Genomic DNA, 26,655 nt, shown 5'->3' on the forward strand with positions numbered 1-26,655 from the left:
AGGTGCAGAAAACACGGGTATTACATACCTGGTAATGTGTTTTTTCATGAGACATGACGGCACCACGGGAGAGAGGGGATCCGCCCATCAAGGACAGGAAACCTTCAAGATAAAAGGGGCGGCTCCTCTCTCCACATCAGTTGTTTACAGAGTACGAGAGGAACTTCGCTGGTTAGTGTACACATAAATAATACATCCTATACGGTTCTATTCACCGATACCCCAGGGAGTGTATAATACAAATAATGCTAATAATGCACCCAACTAATGACGTGATCAAAAGGGTGGGAATATAAGGGTGCCGTCATGTCTCATGAAAAAACACATTACCAGGTATGTAATACCCGTGTTTTTCCATCATACATGACGACACCACGAGAGAGTTACAGAGATTGTATTCTCTTTAGGGAGGGATCACTGCTTGTAACACTCTTCTCCCAAATGTGAGATCAGAGGTAGCAGATAGGTCTAGCCTATAATGTTTAAAGAACGTAGACGGAGAGGACCAAGTGGCCGCCTTACAGATTTGGTCGATGGTAGCATCTGCTCTCTCCGCCCACGATGTCGCCATGGCCCTCGTGGAGTGGGCTTTCAGACCCTGTGGAACAACCCTGCCTGCACTACTATACGCTAGAATAATGGCCTCTCTCACCCATCTAGCTATAGTCTGTTTTGAGGCTTTAAGGCCCTTCCTTGACCCCTGGAATGAAACAAATAAAGCCCTATGCTTCCTCCAGGATTTTGTCACCTCTAGATACTGTAGGATACATCTCCTAACGTCTAGGCAATGGAGTCTCTCCTCTTTTTGGTTACTGGGATTGGGACAGAAAGAGGGTAGGGTTATGTCCTGAGCCCTATGAAATCTCGATACCACTTTGGGGAGATATGCCGGATCTAATTTTAATACAACCCTATCTTCCATGATTTGTGTGTAAGGGGGGTCAGCTGACAACGCGTGTAAATCCCCCACCCTACGGGCTGATGTAAGGGCCACTAACAAAGCGGTTTTTAATGTTAGTATTTTATCAGAAGTTGTATTTAATGGCTCAAAGGGGCTTTCCGTCAGGGCTGTTAACACTAGATTTAGATCCCATGGTGGAGGAGTAGGAGATGGAACAGAGTCAGCTCTACTACAGGCTCGGACAAACCTCACCACCCACCTATTACTTGCCAGGTCACAGTTAAATAGGGCTGCTAAGGCTGAAATGTGTACTTTGAGGGTACTAACCCCAGATCTAAGCCCTTCTGCAGGAACTCCAGTATTGCCACTATTGGGACCTCCCCTTCCCGTATTGGCCCTGAGCTGGAGAGGAATTTCTTCCATATTCTCCCATAGATCTTGGTCGTTACTGGCTTTCTGCTGCTGAGCAAGGTGGATATTAGCCCAGCCGAGAACCCTTCTTTCTCTAGTAACGACCGCTCAAATGCCAGGCTGTCAAATGAAGCCCGGAGTTCTGCGGGTGGTTGAAGGGACCCTGCGTTAGAAGGTCCTGGTCTTCCGGGAGAACCCATGGGTCCGTCACTGACATCACTCTCAGCCAGTAAAACCACGGTCTTTTCGGCCAGAAGGGAGCTATGACAATTACCCTGGCCTTGTCCTCCCTGATCTTCCTCAGAACCACTGGGATTAGACATATCGGTGGGAAGGCATACAGGAGTCCTGACGTCCATTCTATGCTGAAGGCGTCTACTGCCAACGGCCTGTCTGCTGGGTTCAGGGAGCAGAACTTTTGGACTTTCTTGTTGACTTTTGAGGCAAAGAGGTCTATCTTGGGTTTTCCCCACATGCGCACTATCCGTTGAAAAACGGACTTTTTTAGGGACCATTCTCCTTGCCTCAAGTGGTTCCTGCTTAAAAAGTCTGCCTTTATGTTGTCCACGCCTCGGATATGCAGGGCCGATAATGACAGGAGGTGCCTTTCGGCTAGAGACATGAGTCTTGTGGTTACGTGCATCAGAGCCCGAGAGCGGGTGCCTCCCTGGTGGTTCACGTATGCGACCGCTGTTCGGTTGTCCGATAGGACTCTCACATGATGCCCTGCCAAGTGAGGAAGTAATCTCTCTAGCGCTTTTTCTATTGCTAGGAGCTCCCACTCGTTTGAGGATAGATCTTTCTCCTCTTGAGCCCAGGGGTCTTGGACCCATAGTGTGTCTGAGTGGGCTCCCCACCCCCACGGACTGGCGTCTGTTGTGATCACCTTGGAGGCTGTGAATGTCCAGGGAACTCCTCTCGGGGATGACTCTATCTGTAACCACCATCTGAGAGATTGGAGCACAGAGAGTGGGAGAGTGAGCTTCTGCTCTAACTGCCCCTGAAGTTCCTGGTCGTTCTGCAGCACACACCATTGCAGTTCTCTTGCATGGAACTGGGCCCATTTTACTGCCGGTATGCAGGAGGTTAGGGATCCTAACACCGACATGGCCCTTCTTAAAGTCATTTCCGGTTTTTTTAAAGTGGTCATAATCATTTGTTTGATTTTTTCCTCTTTTCCTTCTGGGAGGCGACACTCCTGTGCCACGGAGTCTACAGTTATCCCCAGGAAATTCTGGACCATAGCTGGCTCCAGCTTGGACTTCTTGAGATTTAGTTGCCATCCCAGTGTCTGAAGAGTGTCCATCACTATCCTGACCTGTTCCTGACAGTGAGAAAAGTTCTTCCCCACTATCAGGAAGTCGTCCAAGTAGGGTATTATCAGAGTGTCTTTTTCTCTGAGATGAGCTGTGACCTCTGCTATCAGCTTTGTGAATACCCGTGGGGCTGTTGCTATCCCAAAGGGCAGAGCCTTGTACTGGAAGTGACGCAGCTGGGACCCCATCTGGACTGCCACTCTGAGAAACCGACGATCTTGTTGTCTGATTGGGACGTGATAATAAGCGTCCTTGAGGTCGAGGACGGACATGTAACACTGGGGATAGAGAAGTTTCACCGCTGATTTTATGGTCTCCATCTTGAATGATGGTATTACAAGAAATTTGTTGAGGCCTTTTAGGTTTATTATTGTCCTCCAGGAGTTGTCTGGTTTCTTTATGAGAAAAAGAGGGGAATAAAATCCTTCCCTTCTTTCCTCTATAGGAACTTCCTCCAAGACGTGTTTGTCTAGGAGTGATGTTACTTCTCCTTCCAGACTGTCTTGTTTCTCCTGAGAGGATTGTACTGGGGTCTGCATATACCTTCTTGGAGGCCAGTGGTGAAACTTTAGTTTTAGGCCTGATCCTACGATCTGCCGGATCCATATGCTGGATGAGATCCTCTCCCAGGCTGGAAGGAAGTGAGAGAGCCTCCCTCCCACCTGAGAAGGACCGTCACTGGGAGGGTTTTTTGGTGTCTCTGGGGGACTTGCCGAAATAGAAGCCCTTTCCTCCCCTGGGTCGCTTGTCCAGGTTGCTTCTGTCTCGGTCTCTGTACTGCTGTCTCCGGAATTTTTGACCTCTCCGAAAGGAGCGACGAAAGGGCTGAAACGGCTGTTTCGGGAAGTTCTTCTTTTTATCCCCGGCTTTCTCCAACACCTCGTCTAAAGCCGGTCCGAAGAGGAAGTTCCCCTCACAAGGCAAAGAGCAGAGCTTCATCTTCGCCTGAGTATCTCCTGGCCAGCATTTAAGCCATACGGCACGGCGTCCTGTGTTGGCTAATGCTGCTGACTTTGCTGCCAGCCTAGCCGAGTCCGCTGATGCTTCAGCTAGAAACACCGCCGCTGCTTTCATAGTTGGTATTGCCTCCAGGATAGTTTCCCTGGGAACTTTTTTCTCTACCTGTTCCTCCAGGTTGTCTATCCAGATTTTAAGAGATCTGGCTACACAAGTGGCCGCGATGGCTGGCCTTAGTGCTCCTGCTGAGGCTTCCCAAGCTGTCTTCAGGGAACTGTCCACCTTCCTATCCAGAGGTTCTTTTAGAGAACCTAGGTCCTCGAATGGCAGGGAGGATTTCCTGGCAACTTTGGAGACCGCCACATCAATTTTTGGGGCTCTGTCCCAAGATGAGGACGCCTCCTCTTCAAAAGGGTACCTTCTTTTTAGGGAGGTAGTTAACTGGGACCTTTTTTCTGGCTTTTGCCATTCCCTTTTAATTAGTTCTTGTAGCTGCTCATTAACAGGGAATGACCTCCGTTTTTTCTTTTGTAGGCCAATGAACATGAGTTCCTGGGCTGTCTTTTTGGCCTTCTCATCTACCAGCCCCATGGTAGAGCGAACAGCTTTAATAAGCCTATCCGTAGCCTCTGCTGGAAAGATGTCTTCTTCCTCTGAGCTACTATCAGAGCAGCGGCCTGTATCGGAATCCTGCTCTGACCCCGAGGAATCTCTTTGGGATCCTACTGAAGGGCTGGATCTGTCCCTAGATCTGGCATCTGTGTCAGCTGTCTGTAATGCGTTTACGGACCTAGAGACTTCGGTCTGAATCAGGGACCTTAGGCTGTCCGTAAAGGAGGGTGTTTCCTCCGCAACAGTCTGGTTGATACATTCCTGACACAGTCTTTTACCCCAAGATGTCTTTAAGGGTTTTTTACATAAGGGGCACTCCTTATTTTTAGTTTTCCCCTGACGCTTTTTGGGGACCTCCTATACTCCACCCCGCAATGTATGTAAGAAAAGAGGGGAGAGACGGAGATAAGAGAAGAGAAAAGAACAGACATTAGCGTGCTGGACTTTCTCGCAGATCACTCACCACTCGGACGCTTTCAAAGTACGGGTACCGGATCCGGAGGTTGGCTGGATTTCTCCATGTCTCCCACTGAGACTAGGGACCCCTCCTTGGCACGGCGATCCGTCCGCACGCTGTCCGAGCGGCTTCTGCTGCTGCCATGGCGGGACTGGCTCTTTTCGCTTGGGCGGGACTGGCTCTTTTCGCTTGAGCGAGACCGCCTCTCCTGCATCTCTTGCTGTGGCATCAAATGCTCTGGTGAAAGACTCTCCATCATACACGTTAACACTTAGCAAGAGTAGTCACCTTCAACCTGGCCTGGTTTTAGTGACACAGGGCAGCGTTTCTGGCTTGTTTAAATAGTTTCACTTTTTTTTTTTTTTTCCTAATGAATCACCTGGTTGATCCTGCCTTACTGGCTGCTTCAGTGATCAGGTGTATAATCGCACCTGTCCTGAATGATTACCTGGCTGATCGTGCCTGCACCACTTCCGGTGCTTCTATGTGCAATCACCTGGTTGATCCTGCCGTCACTAGCGCAATGCCTGCGCTGTATAATCATGCCAGCGCGCACCCGGCAACCACTTCCGGTGCGCGCTTTTAGAGCCACCATCTATCTGGCTTCATTGCCGGCCGCCCTGCGCGCTTGCGCAGTAGGGTGATGTCTGAGAGCGCACCCCACGCTCCCATCTACCTGGTTGATCCTGCCGACGGCCTGTGCGCGCACCCGGAGTCACTTCCGGTGCGCGCTTGCACTCACCTTCCAGGCGCGCACCCGGCTTTTAGTTCCGGTGCGCGCTGAAGATTCCGATCCTCCTGCCCCAGTGCCCTGCACAAGCGTTCCGAGCGCTGCTGCCCGGCGATGTGCGCACGCGCGGCCGCCTCCTGGGAAGATGGCGCCGGCCAGGCAGGAAAGCTGCAGTGTCCACTCTGTCCGACACGCCACGCTCCCCCCAGATCCATGCTGCAGATACCGTTTCCATATCTTCTCCGATTGTATCAGGTACCAAAAAGGAAGGAGGAGGAGGGGGGCGGGGGGACCATCTGCAGTGCTCAACAGGGATGGCATAATACCACCGAGGAGCCTTACCTAGCCTGGGCACCGATGTGCCTCACAGGCTGCATGGCCACCATAGTCAACAGGGAGGGAGCACCATTGTGACCTCCGAGGACAATAGGCAGGTGGATTTTTATTTTTTTTTTGCAACAGCTCCAATGTTCACCCGGGCGTTTGCCTCACGGGCTGTGGCCATGCTTCGCTCAGGGGGGGCATGGTATACATTGACCCCCGAGGCGACTACGGGTACCTGGTGACAGGTGCAGCAGACCAGCGCCTGCCCATATCCACCCGACCCAGGCCCCGGCATCCTCTTCAATCTTCAGACGTCATCCATCTTCATCAGACGTCTTCCATCTTGAGGGTTCCCCGTCAAGGACAGGAAACCAACTGATGTGGAGAGAGGAGCCGCCCCTTTTATCTTGAAGGTTTCCTGTCCTTGATGGGCGGATCCCCTCTCTCCCGTGGTGCCGTCATGTATGATGGAAAAAGTTACTTCTACTTCATTTTCACAATCTTTGGAGAGTCCAGTAGCCGCCACAAGCACCGATCATATTCACAGGTCACATAGCCAGTTATGTCATCCATTGCCGATCTTGTGCCGCCTTCTACCACGTTATGGACGTCACTGTCTTTATTTCCCTACATGGGATGACAGTCCGGTATGGCTGAGTCCCTGTGATGGGTTCTGCTTCCTGTAACCGATGTTATAACAATCTCTCCTCCTCCTCTTCGTAGTCCTGGTTTGTACAATACATGAACTGGATGTTAAGAATATTTTTCTCCCTCCATTTGAGGAGTTGCCTGGGTGATAAGATTTGGTGTGAATACGGTCTGTGGAGGCCCGAGCTGCCGGCCGGTCATCTGCTCTGCAGTCACAGTCTACCCCTGGTCATCCTCAGCCCTAACAAAGCTTCTCCTCTGTCCTCTCCTGCTTCTAAGCTCTAACATAATAAAATACAGTAATATCTAACAATCATGGATTATTTGGTAAATATAGACCCCACACTTTTACACTACAGACTGAACAGATCAGAATTCGAGATTTTTGAACTGACACTAATAGTTTTATTTTTTAAAATATGATCCCATCACGATCCCAGCTTATATTTTAATATAGATGTGGCTAGCAGCATAGCAGGCACATATGCAGTTTTTGACTAAACGTTTTTTTTTTGGAAATGCATTTTAAAATTTTGTGTTTGCATGGGTAAAATATTATCAAAGATACTCTTGTTACCTATCTGGTGAAAGCCTGTACAGTTCTGAGCAGAATGGTGTTTATTTTGTTTCTCTATCTTTTTGCTAGCCTGAGTTATGAGGAGAAATGTAAAGGCAGGCAACACCGAAATTCACACTTTTTCCGAACTTTGAAAATAATAATAATAAAAAAATTATATATATATATATATATATATATATATATATATATATATATATATATATATATATATATATATATATATATATATATATATATATATATATATATATATATATATATATATATTTATAGCGTCGAATGACTTCAATATTGTCGATCACACTAATTTAACGGCCTGAACTCAGCACATGTAAATACAACAGAATTGTTTCTGTGTGATGGTGCAATATGTGAGCATTTGGGGCCCCACTTTGTCTAAAACCGGCCCTGCTCATAGGCATAAATGAGGCTGCCAAGATCGGAACAGGAGACCATCGGCAAGTCAGTGTATGATGGTCCAAGTACATCAAGTGCGGGCACCGGGCAGCATAATGACGCTATTAACCTGCAGAGTAAGGCTGGGGTCACACTGTGTTATGGCAGTCCGTTACACGGACTGCAATACACCACAGCATAACGCCGTGTAGAGCAGTCCGTTAACATTGCCATTAACCCCTATTATCGGGCGCATCACCAATGCATGCCATAATTGGCAGTGACGAGTGGCGTCTGAGGCTCCGTCACCGCTAGCACAGATGAATCATCTGTGCTAGCGGTATAGCATAACGCGATGGCATGTATGCTATAGCGTTAACGCAGCCTTTCAACGCTATGCGTTGAACGGGCTGCTTTAACGCAGTATGAACCTGGCCTAAGCCCATAACTGCAGGTTAATAGCGGTTCCCTTAAACTCTTTAGGCACCGTTAACCTTTTAACTAATGCCACAAGTACCAGAGACACGTACACACATACCCATTATAATCTAAGGGGCTGCACACTGTCAGTGTTTTCCAAGTGTGACATCCATGTGCCCCCCGTATGATATCCATGTGCCCCCCGTATGATACATACCAGACTAGAATGCAGACTAGAAATGACAGATTTTTAGGTGTTAAAGATTAACAAATATAGAGATGAATAGATAAGTAGATAGATATCCGTGAGAGATAGAATGAGTTCCTTGTGTGTGTAGCTTACTGTATGTTTTATGCTAATTAAAAATAAAAATAAAAAGATGTGGGGTCACCCCTATTTTTTATAACCAGCAAAGGTAAAGCAGACAGCTGTGAGCTGAGATTATAAGGCTAGAAAGATGCCAAACACTTCCTGGTTCACCAATTTATTAAAAAAAAACAAAAAACATACAGGTCCTACGTAGACCACAAATGGAAACTTGAAAAAACATATAAAGATAAGAAATAAAAACAAGGCACAGTCCCTCATTCACCAATTTAAAAACAAAATGTTTCCGGGCGGGTCTGACGTAGTCCAAGCAAATCCCACAACGTTCCCTGAATCCGGCCCTGGCGACTGATTAGCAGCAACGTTATTCACAGTCACTGGGTCTAACCCGACTGAGTGGTGACGTCAGTACCCAGCGACTGTGGAGAGCGGTGATGTCTGTAACGTTACTGCTATTCACAGTTGCCCGATTCGCGGGAACATCGTGGCAATCACTGCCTGCATGGAAACTTTTTAATAAAGTGGTGAACGAGGGACTGCGTCTTGTTTTATTTCTCTATTTATGTTTTTCAGGTTTCCATTTGTGAACTACGGCAGATTTCCTGGAATTTTTTAATAAATTGGTGAACCAGGAAGGTGTGGGGGAGTATTTATTCAAATTAAGTATTTTTGTGTGGTTTTTTTCCTTCAAAATTACCCGTATGTTTAACTTGGACATTCCAAAATATATTGTCTTTATAATGTTTTCACCATCAATGCTCCTAAATCTAGATCCCAAAATGGCTTTGCAGACAAACAAAAGTAACATCACACACGTTTGAGAGAAATTATATTTCTTTCTCGTAATACAATTACTACTCAGGCGATGACATTTAAATTGCCTTCTCTTATCAAAATAGCAAATACAAATAGCAAATGAAAAAAGTATTTTTACCAGCAGAGTTTGTCCTGCCAAAGTGCACAAATTCCCGGGTCCCATGTTTCGAGTCACTTTTCCCTTGTTGCTTTATTAGATGCATATCACTTTGGTGTATGGTTTACTTGACTATTAGGGTTCGCTCCCACTTATGATTAAATCGGAAGGAAGAAATCAGATTTCAAATGTGGTTCTGATCTCATGCTCTGATCGGATTGGACAGGAAAAAATAAAAATGTTTTTGTCAGAGAACAGCAATTGTGCAGCACATCGGTGACAACAGATCTGTGCTCAAAATAAGCGGCCTCATGTAAGTGCAGCAGATTGCAATGCCGGGTCCGGTGATGATTTAGTGCCGCTACTAGGGTTGAGCGAAACGGATCGTTCATTTTCATAAGTCGCCGACTTTTGGCAAAGTCGGCGTCTCATGAAACCCGACCCGATCCCTGTGTGGGGTCGGCCATGCGGTACGCGATCTTGGCGCCAAAGTCGCGTTTCGTATGACGCGTTTAGCGCCATTTTTTCAGCCAATGAAGGAGTGTGGGCAGAGTGATGACATAGGGGTTAGGGGCGTGCACGGCTATCATCATTTTATCGCTTGTGCGCAGTAGGGATTTGCAATGTGTAACACGAGATTTTCTGTGCTGGGACGGAGGGGGGAGAGAGAGAGAGAGAGGGGGAGAGAGGGGGAGAGAGGGGGAGAGAGGGGGAGAGAGGGGGAGAGAGGGGGAGAGAGGGGGAGAGAGGGGGAGAGAGGGAGAGAAAAAAAAATATATATAAAAAATAATCCCCATTGACGTGCATAGGGTTTAGTGTTCCGGCCGATCCTCGACTTTTCGCAGTAATCGGCCGATTTCGCCCGACTCGACTTTTCAAAAAGTCGGGTTTCGCGAAACATGACTCGACCCTAAAAAGGTCAAAGTCGCTCAACCCTAGCCGCTACCATTTCACAGTTTTACCTGCTTGGAGGCAGTTCGCTGTGCGGCCGGGTGACAGAAAAGTAAGGTAGGATCCACAGCACTGAATATCAATACTGTGTCGAGATTGTATACACACCTAGGAAAGAATCCACTAATAGCTGAGGTGCTGGTCACTAAGCGTGTTATCCATTGTGATTTACCTGTCCTTCTAGCAACCATTTCTTTAAAGGAACAAGCTGTCCAGAGGCCAAATCAGCTTCTGGTGGACTCTCCCAACGAAAGGCGCGCACAACGCGGTCTGTGTATCCCAACACTAATTCACAGCGACCATCTCCATCTATGAAAAGTGAAATTAAAAGAGATTATATAATCCATTTTATGGATGAGAAAACAAAATATCAAATGGAACCATATGTTGGTAGGAGTCACTGGTACGCAGCCTGGTAACTTACTGGTAATTACCTTTTCTACTGCCTAATGGTGACCACACTCTCATATAACAATCAGCAAGGCTCTCTTGGCCACCAAATACCAGTGGTATAATAATGCTGGGCGAGCCCCCTGATTTTGGCAGGATTGGTCAGCCATGTAAGGTTTATTCAGTGCTAAGCCACCACTTGGCAGCAGGAGGAATACCTGCTGAACAAAACGTTCTGATGCCCGGTTTTGAAGGTGTATGACAATTTTTATAATATTACTACAACAAAAAAAATGTATGTTTTCTTCTTCTAGTTTTCCAGCATTTTTACTTTGGCAACTGTGAGACCAATAATGGGTCTGCCACATGGCAGCTATCACTTACCGTAATCCGGTTACACCTTGCAGCCCACTATACCATTCTGTAAAGCCCCAAACATCAGAACACAAGCATACTAGTGTCATTCAGAAAGATACAGGAGAATATCCTAGAGGGAGGCCATCATAGCTCAACTCTATGCCTGCGGTGATCTAAAGTCAGAGTGCCACACTGGCTGCTTGCATGTTACGTTACAGGGGTTTCTAGTCTCGGCTGCAGTTTGTTGTAACAAAGATACGCAGGTACGCATAAAGACAGCAGCTGCTAAGGGGCCTTATTCCCTCATCGCAATTTTAAAACAGGGTTCAGGTATAAGTGTATAGCGCCCCCAAGAGTAGGAACCTCTCCAGATCCTGGAGAACACGATCAGGGCTGGGGTTTTCCGGTTCCTGATCACGTGATCGCTGCTACTAAACTAATCCCGTTTAAAAAAAAAAAAAAAGATAAAAAATAATTTCACTCTCCTCTGGCATGATCTAATATGTCAGAGGAGAGGGTTTGAGGTGGAGTTAAGATTTTTTCAAAATTTATGAGGGAAAAAAAAAAAAGTTCAAAAAATGGTTTAGTTAAAAACAAACAACATATACACACACACACACACACACACACACACACACACACACCACTCTCCGCTTCTACTGGGCTACAGAATCTGTCCACAGTACCCCTGTATTAGCAGCTGTCATGACCCAAGCCCATTATAAAGCACTAATGAAATTCCTTCAGTCATAATTCCCAATCTCCCCCCACCCAAGAGATGACCACAACTATGATCACCTTAACAAGTTGAGACCCCTAAATTCCATCCTAAAAGATTCATTTTTAAATTCCTATACCCCAGAGCAAATGTTGAGGTTGACGAGTCCTTACGTTTCAACCAATCCACCAAATCATCACCTACGAGGGAGTCAAATAGTGTCAAATTATACAAAATGTGCGAGATAACAGGGCATACGTACACTTTTCTAATATATGAAGGAAGCGACCGCCAAATACACCCACTAAACAGTCAGAAAAAAAAAACAGGTTATTAACTTTTGGTGTCCAGACGTCATGGGGACACCAAAGTGACGGTCAGAGAGGGGCCACCACCAGGGACAAACAATCTGGTCTGAATCACAGATTATAATAAATTTATGGGTGGCGTTCACTTGTCAGACCAGGCTTTCCAACCATCGGGTGAAGTGGAAGTCCAGGGCCTGGCATAAAAAGGTAGCAATCTGCTATATCCAGGTTGGTACCTATAACAGTTTTGTTCTCTATAAAGTCACATGAAGGACTAACGTTTCTCCAAATCCAGGAGAAAGTTGTTGAGTGTGCCCTATTTGACTCAACAGCACAGGAGGCAGTCTTCGAATCAAAAAATGTGGTCACTTGGGGTTTTCTCCGGTTTTGGTGCCTTAGAGGCCGCGCAAATGAGAAAGGTTGCCTGCAATATTTCAGCCAAATTTCAAATATTGCTCCTTCCATTCCGAGCCCTGCCGTTTGTCCAAACAGACCTTTTTGACCACATGTGTGGTATTGCTGCGCTCGTAAGACTGGGTAACAAACTGTGAGGTCCACTTTTTGGTGTTACCTCTTGCAAAAGTGAAAAAATTGGGGTTAAAGCAACATTTTAGAGGTTTTTTTTCCCATTCCATTTTGCAATAATTCCTGTGTAGCACCTGAAGCGTTAACACATTTCCCGACAACAGTTGAGTATTTGTCGGGGTGCAAGTATTTGAGGGGTGCGGTATTTAAAACGGTATGCCTTTTGGGAGGTTTCCAATATGTAGGCCCCTCAAAGTCCATTTAAACCTCAATAGGTACCTTAAGAGGTGGGTTTTGTAAATTTGTTGAAAAAACTAGAAATTGCTGCTGAATATTAACCTCTATAACATCCTAGCAAAATAAAATGAGGCTTGAAAATGATGCAGATGTAAAGTAGATACAAGGGAAATGTTAATTATTTTGTACAGCATGACTAACTGGCTTAAGGATATAAAGATTAAAAGTTTGAAAATTGATATTTTTTAAAAACATTTTGCCAAAATTGCAATATTTTCTGAAATAAGTGTAAAAAAATATAAGGATCAATTTATCAAAAATATGAATGAAGTACACAGTCTCAGAATCAGAGGGATCTGTTCACGCATTCCAGAGTTATTACCACATAAAAAGACATTGGTCAGATTTATAAAATTTGGCCTGGTCATGATGGTCAAAATTAGCTTGGTCACTAAGGGGTTAAAAACCTCCCTTGTCTGTTGACTCCTTGGGTTGAGTGCAGAGTCTCTGATACTACCCCCAATATCTTATTGTCTGCAGTACTGGGGGTGACAACGGTGCTGCAGCAAATAACGGACGTCACGTAGTGAGGAGTGACTGTGCTTGGATGAGGAGTTATCCAAGCAGGCTCATCGAGTGTCTTCAGCGTGCTCAAAAAATATGGAGTCCACATGGCTGCATGGCTTATGGCTGTTTGACAGCAGCAACATTGTAACCTCTAAGCGCTAATCTGTCCATTTTCAATGAATAAGTATCATTCATGTTGTTCAGACGTTTACAAGCACAGGTGAAAACACAGCCTTACGTCGGGGGGCCAAGTTCTGGGTTCCACATGTAGCCAAAACCCACAGCACATGTAGCAATCACATTGTGGGCTCCCAACCTTCGTGACCACATCATACCACTAAACGTTTGGCAGGTGATGCAGCTAGCCCTTACCTATATCGCTTATCAGGGCAAGCTTGGTATTCGCAGGTAAATGCTGGGTGTAAGTAGCTTTCTGTTCTTCTCCCATTTTAGGGTCACATGGGACATCCAGTTTAGAGCTTAGGTCAAAGAGATGGAACCAGCCCTCTGCACTAACTGCCACCACAAAGTTCTTTAAAAGGAGAAAAAAAATAGTGATTTAGCTGTCAGAAAAATCTTTAGAAGCTAAAAGTTGCAACTTTACTCCCAAATTATTTTGGGGAGAGATCCACACTCTATGTCTACGAGCATGCCATCCTCCACACCAACATAGGTAAAACTGTTGTCTACTACTAACAAAACAAAAAACTAACAATGTGCCCATGATGGTCTTAAAATTAGCCAGAGGTCAACTCCTGCCTAAGGCGGAAGTAAGAGCCAGGATACAAAGTCTGAGACGGAAGAAACAACCTGGCTATTGTTTCCAGTCAACAAACGCAGATTGGCTGCAGTGGTCATCTGAGGCAAGAGAAAGCTAGAAAACGGTCAGAAAATAATGCCACAGTACGAAGCGGCAGATGGGCACAGTGGGCAGGTATGCTTTTATTTTATAACCAACATGGGCCCATTTTTAAATAGTTTTCTAGCAGAAGACAACCCCTTTAAACCACATCTTTACATATATTGTTGTGTATGGAGGGACTCTAACAGTTATCACATATGGAAGCATACAGTTGTCCTTGTATTCCGCACTATTAACATAGAAAGAAGGCACAAACAGCCCCATTTTATTATCTCTGCCTCACTAAACCTTACAGTACATGAATTCTGATAGAACATCCTCATGCATCTGCCAAACCCAGAATTAGGCCATGGTCACACATTCAGTATTTGTGAGCCAACAGTCAGAGGAAAAGCAGAATAGAAACATGTTATAATGTGTTATCAGTCTTTGTTTGACATGGACTACATTGGCAGGAACAGGACTATATAAACTTAAAGGGTTAAACTTGTTCATTAAGTTTATAATATAATATAAGAGATATATATATGTATATATATATATATATATATATATATATATATATATATATATATATATATATATATATATATATATATATATATATATATATATATATATATATATAAAATTGTCTAAGGGGTACTTCCGTCTTTCTGTCGGCAACTTCTGTCACGGAAATCCCGCGTCACTGATTGGTCGCGCCAGCTGCCTGTCATGGCTGCCGCGACCAATCAGCGACGGCCACAGTCCAATTAGTCCCTCCCTACTCCCCTGCAGTCAGTGCCCGGCGCCCGCTACATACTCCCTGCAGTCACCGCTCACACAGGGTTAATGCCGCTATTAACCCTGTGTGACCAAGTTTTTACTATTGATGCTGCCTATGAGGCGTCAATAGTACAAACATCTGTTAAAAATAATAATAATAAAAAAATCATTATATACTCACTTTCTGCTGCCTTTCCCGCTCCTCGCGACGTTCCGGTGCCAAGGATGGTATGCCAGAAGGACCTTCCATGACGTCACGGTCATGTGACCGCGACGTCATCACAGGCCCTGCGCGAGAAGGACCTGCCGTGACGTCACGGTCATGTGACCGCGACGTCATCGCAGGCCCTGCGCGAGAAGGACCTGCCGTGACATCACGGTCATGTGACCGCGACGTCATCACACCCTGGGACCGGAAGCTGCCGCCTGCACCGCACACAGGCGACAGAACTACAAGGGGCCCCTCGGAAGGTGAGTATATGTTTATTTTTTATTTTTTAACCTGTGACATACATGGCTGGGCAATATACTACGTGGCTGGGCAATATACTACGTGGCTCGGTGCTGTATACTACGTGGCTGGGCAATATACTACGTGGCTCTGTTCTGTATACTACGTCGCTGGGCAATATACTACCTAATTGGGCAATATACTACGTGGCTGGGCAATATACTACGTCGCTGGGCAATATACTACGTAACTGGGCAATATACTACGTGGCTGGGCAATATACTACGTGGCTCTGTGCTGTATACGTCGCTATGTAATATACTACGTGGCTCTGTGCTGTATACGTCGCTATGTAATATACTACGTGGCTCTGTGCTGTATACTACGTAGCTGGGCAATATACTACGTGGCTCTGTGCTGTATACTACGTAACTGGGCAATATACTACGTGGCTCTGTGCTGTATACTACGTGGCTGGGCAATATACTACGTAACTGGGCAATATACTATGTGGCTGGGCAATATACTACGTGGCTCTGTGCTGTATACGTCGCTATGTAATATACTACGTGGCTCTGTGCTGTATACTACGTCGCTGGGCAATATACTACGTGGCTCTGTGCTGTATACTACGTGGCTGGGCAATATACTAAGTAACTGGGCAATATACTACGTGGCTCTGTGCTGTATACTATGTGGCTGGGCAATATACTACGTCGCTGGGCAATATACTACATAACTGGGCAATATACTACGTGGCTCTGTGCTGTATACTACGTCGCTGTGCAGTATACTACGTGGCTCTGTGCTGTATACTACGTGGCTGGGCAATATACTACGTGGCTCGGCAATATACTACGTGGCTCGGCAATATACTACGTGGCTCGGCAATATACTACGTGGCTCTGTGCTGTATACTACGCCGCTGGGCAATATACTATGTCACTGGCCAATATACTACGTGGCTGGGCTGTATACTACGTCGCTGTGCTATATACTACGTGGACATGCATATTCTAGAATACCCGATGCGTTAGAATCGTGCCACCATCTAGTCTAATATATAAAGCTGTGTGTGTGTGTGTGTGTGTGTGTGTGTGTGTGTGTGTGTGTGTGTGTGTGTGTGTGTGTGTGTGTGTGTGTGTGTGTGTGATTGACATCTGCACCGTCGCAGCTACAGCCACAAAATTTTGCACAGTCACACGTCTGGACCCCGTGAGCGTCATAGGCTATGTTGTGAGGCGAAATTTTAACCCCACGCGTTCCAATTCACAAAACTATTTTGCCCCTATCTATATAATGGGGAAAAAGAGAAAGGAAAAGTGTTGGAGGCAAATTGACAGCTGCCAGATGTGAACAAGGGGGACTTAAAGAGTGAGAGCGATGGCGCCAAAGAGTATATACCGTACAGTTGCTAAGGTGGGGCCCCGACATGAGATACTCACCACACACGGGGATATGAACACACACACAAAATGCGCCACACACTACCACGTGCTTGAACACATATACCACCCTCAGCACACATTTCACCACACATACACCAACCTCGCCACATAAAAGTTGAAACACAAAAGTCGCCACTCAAAACTCGCAACGCGCAAAATTCGCCACATGCAAAACTCGCCACACGTGCAAAACTAGGCTCACGCAAAACTCGCCACACATACAAAACTCATCTCATGGAAAACTCGCCACACGCAAAACTTGCACACGAGGAAAAATTGAAACATGCACAAAAGTTTCAACACATGCAAAAGTTGCCTCACACAAAACTTGTACATACTCAAAACGCACCACGCAAAACTCGCCACGCGCAAAACTCGCCACGCGCAAAACTTGTTACACTAACCTGTCACATGCAACTCGACACAAAAAGTTGCTACACGCATGTCGCCACACAAAACTCATCTCACAAAAGTCGCTACATGCATGTCGCCACACGCAACTCAACACACACAACTTGACACATGAAACTCGCCCTAAAACACACACAAGTCTGGTATTATCCTTCAAAAATAAAAATCTGATTAATAAGCAGGAAATATGGCAGCTGTCAGTCACATGACTTGTCTATTATGTGTATGTGTGAGCTAATATATTCTGCCAGGGGGAGCGCTTCCTGTTGACTGGGGATTTATCAGGGTGCCAATAGCAACCAATCACAGCTCAGCTTCTATTTTGCTACAGTTAATTAATCTGAGCTCTGATTGGTTAATATAGGCAACAAAGGACATTCTCAGTATAACAAAGATTGTGTGAGGTAATAGCATGTCAGTTAGGGTGTGTTGGTGGAAAGGCTGATGTCAGTCACATTACCTCTATGTGAGAGGATATAGAAACTGCCAGTTACAGACTATTTTTACCACAATAATGCCTCATAAGAAAAGGAATTCCATGGCACGAATGTCACCTGATGCGAAAAGAAAAGCTGCACTACGGGCCAATGAAAAATGTGAAGACCGAAAAACAAGGCTGACACACATGAAAACAGCAGCTGCTTCCTCAAGAGCCATACCCAACTGAGATCCTCAATTCCTTGGAGCCACAAGGACTTCCTCCTCACAACCTCTTTCTAAAACCGTGAGCACCTATTCTGCTATTGAGAAATTTGGATCCACCAAAGCTGTGTAATGGAACAAGACTTGATTAAGAACCTGTTTCCACATGTAATTGAGGCAACCATTTTGACAGGATGTGCCACAGGGGAAGATGTTTTCATTCCAACAATTCCTCTCATTCCATATGATTTGCCTTTTGATTTTAAACGCCTCCAGTTTCCTGTTCGACTGGCATTTGCTATGTCCATCAACAACGCTCAGGGACAGTCCTTGAAAGTAGTTGGAATCGATTTACAATCTCCATGCTTTTCTCATGGTCAACTTTATGTGGCCTGTTCAAGAGTTGGAACAACCAAAAATCTGTTCGTCTTTGCACCTGATGGAAAAACTAAGAATGTTGTTTATCAAAAGGCTCTCGAATAAGTAGTAGAAGATTACTTCACATTACTTTGCCAATTTAGTTAAATCTGTGTGGAATATCTCTGGTGTTGAAATATATGTTGTGAAATGATTCAATTAGCTAAGTTTTTGCCTTTTAATAATTACATTTCTATCTGTTTTGTGGTTTTGTGTGAAGAATAAATTTTTGTTAACACATTCTATTTTGCTAACAGCAGTTATTAACCCGGGCGAAGCCGGGTAGTAGAGCTAGTTGTTTATAAAATCAAATAATCAATAAAAATGATCTGAATTAGAAAGAACAGAAACACGCCACCACTTCTGTATTTATCACCCACTCCTGGTTTTGGCTTATAAATGCTGATGGAAAATACTGACCAAATACTGATAGTGTGAACATGGCCTTATCCAGAAAGTGCAACATAAATTACCACTCCATAAAACGTGTCCACTGCAGCATGCCATACAGCGATTTAGCCAGCACTCTGTACTACAAGAGAATTAAGCCTTCTGTGCAGCTGCGGGACCACCATACAGCTGGCGCACACTTCCTGTGCTGTGGTCGCATTCAGAGGCAATTATAGGGAGAGATTCAATAGATGACATGTTTGCTCCACTTGGCCGTCATGTTCTGTGACTTAGCACAATCTGGCTGCTCAGTTTTTACCACCACACTGATCGCACTTACTGATGGCCAGGGCAGATCAGAAACTTCAAAACTAAGATTTCTGGAAAAAATGATATCCTACAACAGGGCCTCTCTGCGTTTTCCAGTAAAAATCCATTTGTCAACATCTGTTTTTTCATTAAGATTACGTGCTTCTCACAAAATCAGAATGTCATCAAGCAGTCCACTCCTTGTGAATCTCCCCCAAATTTTTGAATGGCCTTTTCTTAACAATCCTTTCAAGGCTGCGGTTATCGCGGTTGCTTGTGCACCTTTCTCTACCACACTTTTTCCTTCCGCTCAACTTCCCATTAATATACAATTATATATTGGATACAGCACTCTGTGAACAGCCAGCTTCTTTAGCAATGACCCTTTGTGGCTTACCCTTCTTGTGGAGTGTGTCAATGACTGCCTTCTGGACATCTGTCAAGTCAGCAGTCTTCCCCATGATTGTGGATTATTTACTTAGCTGTGGTGTAATCCTCAAACTTCAATAGATATAAATAATAGGATTAAAATATAACTTTTACTGGATATATATATAAAAATTCTGTTTTTAAAGTGCAAAACAAAGATCCGACAAACGGACAAATACAGCGTGGGTGGTGCTTATAAACAAAGGCTATAATATTGCCCCATAAAGTCACAGCATTCCATCCATCAAAGTACTACTACTGTAGCCAGGTATATGTATATTTATCATTCAAGAAAACAGCCTGCCACAAAGTAGTATATGGTACTCAAAATACGCTATCATGCGCTACCAGGTTCATTAACACCTCTATAGGGGTATCAGTCCTAAATCCTTTATAGGACCCCTTATTGTGAAACAGAACTCTGGAATATTATACCGTACTTTCCTGCTTTATCACATGGCATTTAGCCCACAGGATTTAATACGGTGTAGCGTCATCATAAACCCAGAACAGGCTTGGACGTATATTAAGGAACGGTCTCACCCGGAGCTGTATCAGTTACTTTCTTTTCCGCTCCCTCGTAACGGTGGGCCTCCTCCCCTCCTCTTCCCGACGCGTTTCGATACTTCTCATCAGGGGATAGTGTTGGGGTTAACTCATATCTCGCATCCAATTGACGCTGTCATACCTGTGCGTGGTGAGTTTGCTCTTCTTTATATATCGCGCTTTCTATGCTTACATCCGTTCGGATGACGTGCTCCCTCCTCCACGTGACCGGAAGTGAGCTAATGATACCATAACAGCTGACCGAAGCCTCGGCTCGCTGTATATTACACCTCCACTGGAGCGTCATGGTTTTTGTGCGCCTGCGCTCTACAGTGGACTAAAAGTACCGGGATTCAGAGGCACATTATCAGTTATCCAGATTACTGACCTATAATTTAGTGCATCTCTCCCCACATTGGGTGCATGGCTTTATTGCTATTAAATCAAAAAGCAAATATATCCATATCTCCCCACTCTTTTTACCACTATTACTATGTACAGGTTCCCAATCTTTTGGTAAGACATCTTAATCAACTCTAAAACGGGGACCAGAGTAGACAGTGTTGAGAAATACAGAAAAGATATATAACAAAAAAATTCTTTATAAAAAAAAAAACCTTAAAGTAACTATCCAGATTGAATTTTTTACGTATTATGGACTACGATGTGGACAACCTCAGGAGATCTACGGCTAGAATTTAAAGAAAAAGGGGGAAGAAAAGAGGTCTTAAAGGAAAGCCTATTAATGGTCTAGGGTGCCCTATTCTCACTATTCCCTACCTAACGCGGAGGTTGGCACCCTAGGACCTATGCAGCGGCGACCTACGGGGGCGCCGCTGCGTAGGTCCTAGGGTGCCAACCTCCGCGTTAGGTAGGGAATAGTGAGAATAGGGCACCCTAGACCATTAATAGGCTTTCCTTTAAGACCTCTTTTCTTCCCCCTTTTTCTTTAAATTCTAGCCGTAGATCTCCTGAGGTTGTCCACATCGTAGTCCATAATACGTAAAAAATTCAATCTGGATAGTTACTTTAAGGTTTTTTTTTTTATAAAGAATTTTTTTGTTATATATCTTTTCTGTATTTCTCAACACTGTCTACTCTGGTCCCCGTTTTAGAGTTGATTAAGATGTCTTACCAAAAGATTGGGAACCTGTACATAGTAATAGTGGTAAAAAGAGTGGGGAGATATGGATATATTTGCTTTTTGATTTAATAGCAATAAAGCCATGCACCCAATGTGGGGAGAGATGCACTAAATTATAGGTCAGTAATCTGGATAACTGATAATGTGCCTCTGAATCCCGGTACTTTTAGTCCACTGTAGAGCGCAGGCGCACAAAAACCATGACGCTCCAGTGGAGGTGTAATATACAGCGAGCCGAGGCTTCGGTCAGCTGTTATGGTATCATTAGCTCACTTCCGGTCACGTGGAGGAGGGAGCACGTCATCCGAACGGATGTAAGCATAGAAAGCGCGATATATAAAGAAGAGCAAACTCACCACGCACAGGTATGACAGCGTCAATTGGATGCGAGATATGAGTTAACCCCAACACTATCCCCTGATGAGAAGTATCGAAACGCGTCGGGAAGAGGAGGGGAGGAGGCCCACCGTTACGAGGGAGCGGAAAAGAAAGTAACTGATACAGCTCCGGGTGAGACCGTTCCTTAATATACGTCCAAGCCTGTTCTGGGTTTATGATGACGCTACACCGTATTAAATCCTGTGGGCTAAATGCCATGTGATAAAGCAGGAAAGTACGGTATAATATTCCAGAGTTCTGTTTCACAATAAGGGGTCCTATAAAGGATTTAGGACTGATACCCCTATAGAGGTGTTAATGAACCTGGTAGCGCATGATAGCGTATTTTGAGTACCATATACTACTTTGTGGCAGGCTGTTTTCTTGAATGATAAATATACATATACCTGGCTACAGTAGTAGTACTTTGATGGATGGAATGCTGTGACTTTATGGGGCAATATTATAGCCTTTGTTTATAAGCACCACCCACGCTGTATTTGTCCGTTTGTCTGATCTTTGTTTTGCACTTTAAAAACAGAATTTTTATATATATATCCAGTAAAAGTTATATTTTAATCCTATTATTTATACCCATGATTGTGGAGCCTACTGAAACAGACTAAGGGACCTTTTTAAACACTTAGGAAGCCTTTGCAGATGTTTTCTGTTAATTATTCTAATTTACTGAGATAATGACTTCTGGATTTTCATTGGCTGTAAGCCATAATCATCAACATTAACAGAAATAAACACTTGAAATAGATCACTCTGTTTGTAATGACTATATAATATATGAGTTTCACTTTTTGTATTGAAGAACTCAAATAAATAAACTTTTTGATGATATTCTACTTTTGTGAGTAGCACCTGTGGCTATGTGCTTGATCTTATGCATTTTACTTCTGGAGTTTATGCCTGAAACACCCATCCTCAAAGAGACAATTTCGGATACCTCTGGACACTTAAAGTGTACATGAAAATAAAAAGAAAGAGAGAAAGAGAGAAAGAGAGAGAGAGAGAAAGAGAAAGAGAGAAAATATATATAGAGAGATCCGAGTAGAGTGTAAGCCGAGAATTTCAGCCCATTTTTTAGGCTGAAACTGCCCCTCTCGGCTTATACTCGAGTCATTCCCAGGGGTTGGCAGGGGAGGGGAAGCGGCAGCTGTCTAATAATAGGGGTGGAGCCGCATATTCATTACTGTAATACATGAAGACGCTGCTGGCACCCGGAGAACCAGGGATGTGCAGGGACCGCGCCAGAAGCAGGTGAGTATGACGGGGCAGTGAGCGATATTCACCTGTCCCGTGTTCCACCGTCTGCGCCGTGGTGTCTTCTGCATCCTCTGCAGTGACACTCAGGTCAGAGGGCGCGATGACGTGATTAGTGCGCGACGCCCTCTGACTGAACAGTCAGTGCAGAAGACGCAGAAGACACAGCGGCGCCGATGGTCGAACAGGGAAAGTTGACTATAGCAAGTGCCGGGGGCCTGAGCAACAACAGATGAGTAAGTGATTTATTTATTTATTTTTTTTTAAATCGCAGAAACAGCATATGAGGCATAATAGTCTATGGAGCATCTTATGGGGCCATAATCAGCCTTTGTGCAGCATTATACGGGGCAAATGTCTGTATGGAACATCTTATGGGGCCCATCATACACTGTATGGAGCATTATATGGGGCTCCTGATTCAATATGGATATTCAAAAACACTTAACCTACTGATGTCTCAATTAATTTTACTTTTATTGGTATCTCTTTTTATTTTTGACATTTACCGGTAGCTGCTGCATTTTCCACACTAGGCTTATACTTGAGTCATTAAGTTTTCCCAGATTTTCTGTGGCAAAATAAGGGGGGGTCGGCTTATACTCGAGTATATACAGTATATATGTATGTATATATATATATATATATATATATATATATATATATATATATATATATATATATATATTGATATCGTTATATAATTAGTAGGAAATGACAAAGACAAACAATATTCCAAAACCCTTACCACAACTTATAAATATTTCCACCTACCTTTCCTTTATTGCAAACATCGCCAATACTTACACAGGTCAACTGGAAAAAAAAAACCAAAATGGTACAGTTTACTAGCTAAACTGTAGCTCCAATTTTAGATAGAAAAATAAATGTATGCTCGTTTCTGGATCTAAGTAAACATGTCATATGTTACATTAGGCAGATATACTCCGTTTCCACAATACAGATCAGAGATCCTGCCAGTTACTTACAATTCCATCTTCCCCCACTAGAGGGCAATATCCAGTCACTCTGCTTACAAAAAAGCAGGACCTTAGGTATAGCATGCTACCATGTGGGTTTGTTCCATTTTAGTAATCAAACTGATGAGAAGATTCATAATGTCTGGTCGTAAACACCATAAAATCAAATCCCCCCAAAAAACAATTGTGCAATTGCATTTTTTTATATATATTTCACTGCACTTGGAATATTTTCCTGTTTAATAAAATAAAGTGTAATTCAATACTACACCTTGGTTCTGAAAAAAATAAAATAAAACAAGCCCTTATACACCAAGTTATATCAAACAAATGTTACCACTATCATGAAGTACAATGTGTCACGAGAAGGCAAATCTCAGAATCGGTGGCCTCCATTGTAGCGTTCCAGTTATTACCATGTAGTGACATTGGTCAGAATAGTGAAATTTGGCCTGGTCAGAAAGGTGAAAATTAGCTCAGTTTTCATGGCTTTGCTATACATAGGTATGCTAAATGTATTTATGATAAGGTTTTCTAATTAAGCAAACAAAACGCAAAAACGCCCCGGGGAATGAAGGAAATGTCGGTCAATGACCTATAGTTACCTTCAGTCGCGGTGATGCGCCCTCTGCTGGATGTCCTCATGAACTGCAGCCTGAGAACTTTTTCCCACGCTGGACGTCATATGAGGACATCCACCAGGGGGCGCATCACCGCGACTGAAGGTAATTATAGGTCATTGACCTACATTTCCTTCATTCCCCGGGGCTTACAGGCACAAGCACAGCTGCATTAGCAGAGCTCCTGCCTGTAAAATATTTTAACCCTTTCAGATGGATTTACATCGTGGGACGTTACAGATCTACAGATGGTATGTATATTGTTGGTTTATTATGTTTCCTTTGTTACAGAGCGAGGGTCATCAGGTGGATTGAGAGAACAATAAAATATTACAACAACCTGTGTGTTTATTTCATTAAAATACTTTGCAATATTGTGTGTGTGTTTTTTTTAACCATTTCATACAATTGGATTAATAATGGATAGGTGTCATAATTGACGCCTCTCCATTATTAATCTGGCTTAATGTCACCTTACAATAGCAAGGTGGCATTAACCCTTCATTACCCCATATCCCACCGCTACACGGAGTGGGAAGAGAGTGGCCAAGTGCCAGAATAGGCGCATCTTCCAGATGTGCCTTTTCTGGGGTGGCTGGGGGCAGATGTTTGTAGCCGGGGGGGGGCCAATAACCATGGACCCTCTCTAGGCTATTAATATCTGCCCTCAGTCACTGGCTTTACCACTCTGGCGGAGAAAATTGCGCGGGAGCCCACGCCAATTTTTTCCGCGATTTAACCCTTAAATTTAATAGCTACACCACCCCCTGACGAAGGAACTAGGTTTCCGAAACACGTGTCGGGAGTGTGCGTGTTCAGGACGGCGAGGTACCCACAGGTAATGTTTATAAATATTCCCTGCTCTCTAGCACTTTGCACTTTTTTATTTGGCATTTTATGTGAAACTAAAAGGGTGAGAGCCCGTCTTTGTGCACCTTTGCATTGTTCCAATTGATTGCACTATAAAGCACTTTTTGTATTTTGCACATACATTTTTTTAAAATTTTTTAATTTTTATATATAAATTTCACACTTTTGCTTCTGGGAATTTTTATCTTCATTCTGGAAATCATTACCTGGCACAGAAATACTGGTAAAAAAATTTTTTAAGATTTTCATATGTGCAATAGGGTTTCCGCTTATTTGATTTGATATTTATTGCCGTCCTGCATAGCACACTTTTTGTATTAACTGTTTGGTTTTAATATACTATCTGATACTGTACTGCCACTTAAGAATTAATAAAGGCATATATTATATATATATATATATATATATATTCAGCCTGGTCCTCCTGGTGCATCCTAAGGTCTTGGTGATTGGCTTCTTACTCATGGTGTAAGTGGTTTCCACTTTTTATTCAAAAGACACCCTGGTGAATTAATATTGAATAATATATAGGTGTCCAATTATATATTATTAATACATTATATTTTATTACTATTCCAATCAGGGTTGTTTCTTTTGCTGTCTTTTAACATTAGTAGTGTGGAATATGCAAAAAAAAGGGGGATATGACATGGTTTACTGTATGTAAACCATGTCTCATATTATGTCGGGTTTAGGCAGGAGAAATTAAAAGCCGGCAATTGAATTACCGGCTTTTCACATATATCGCGCTGAAGTAAATATAAAAATATATAGATTTTCCATTACCTTGCATTGGGCTTCGTGTTTCGGCCGATCCCCGACATTTCAAGAAGATCGGCCGATTTCACTCGACTCGACTTTTGAGAAAGTCGGGTTTCGTGAAACCCGACTCGACCTCAAAAAACGAAAAGTCGCTCAGCCCTAGCGATGATCACACGAGTAATACGGCCAGTCAGATGGATGGGATGCGATGATCACACGAGTAATACGGCCAGTCAGAGGGACGGGATGCGATGATCACCTGAGTAATACGGCCAGTCAGAGGGACGGGATGAGATGATCACCTGAGTAATACGGCCAGTCAGAGGGACGGGATGCGATGATCACCTGAGTAATACGGCCAGTCAGAGGGACAGGATGATCACCTGAGTAATACGGCCAGTCAGAGGGACAGGATGAGCACCTGAGTAATACGGCCAGTCAGAGGGACGGGATGCGATGATCACCTGAGTAATACGGCCAGTCAGAGGGACGGGATGCGATGAGCACCTGAGTAATACGGCCAGTCAGAGGGACAGGATGAGCACCTGAGTAATACGGCCAGTCAGAGGGACGGGATGCGATGAGCACCTGAGTAATACGGCCAGTCAGAGGGACGGGATGCGATGAGCACCTGAGTAATACGGCCACTCAGAGGGACGGGATGCGATGAGCACCTGAGTAATACGGCCAGTCAGAGGGACGGGATGCGATGATCACCTGAGTAATACGGCCAGTCAGAGGGACGGGATGCGATGATCACCTGAGTAATACGGCCAGTCAGAGGGACGGGATGCGATAATCACCTGAGTAATACGGCCAGTCAGAGGGACGGGATGCGATGATCACCTGAGTAATACGGCCAGTCAGAGGGACGGGATGCGATGAGCACCTGAGTAATACGGCCAGTCAG

At 44.2% G+C, this 26,655-nt stretch overlaps 1 protein-coding gene across 3 annotated transcripts in view; it reads right to left on the reverse strand.

Moving 5' to 3' along the window:
• Nucleotides 1–26,655, reverse strand: part of ITFG2 (integrin alpha FG-GAP repeat containing 2) — a 77,938-nt gene that overhangs the window by 40,953 nt on the left and 10,330 nt on the right. Inside the window, exons 3-5 of one of the 3 annotated variants that reach the window (XM_077265947.1) lie at nt 23,288–23,329; nt 13,419–13,578; nt 10,117–10,253 (exon numbers count right to left, since the gene is read on the reverse strand). In XM_077265947.1, coding sequence (XP_077122062.1) covers nt 10,117–10,253; nt 13,419–13,578; nt 23,288–23,329 — 339 coding nt within the window. Of the gene's footprint in view, nt 1–10,116; nt 10,254–13,418; nt 13,579–19,141; nt 19,215–23,287; nt 23,330–26,655 lie in introns of those variants that run through there. The other 2 variants (XM_077265949.1, XM_077265948.1) reach the window with 2 other exon arrangements.

This window comes from Ranitomeya variabilis, chromosome 5, assembly GCF_051348905.1.
Source record: "Ranitomeya variabilis isolate aRanVar5 chromosome 5, aRanVar5.hap1, whole genome shotgun sequence".
Lineage (NCBI taxonomy): Eukaryota > Metazoa > Chordata > Amphibia > Anura > Dendrobatidae > Ranitomeya > Ranitomeya variabilis.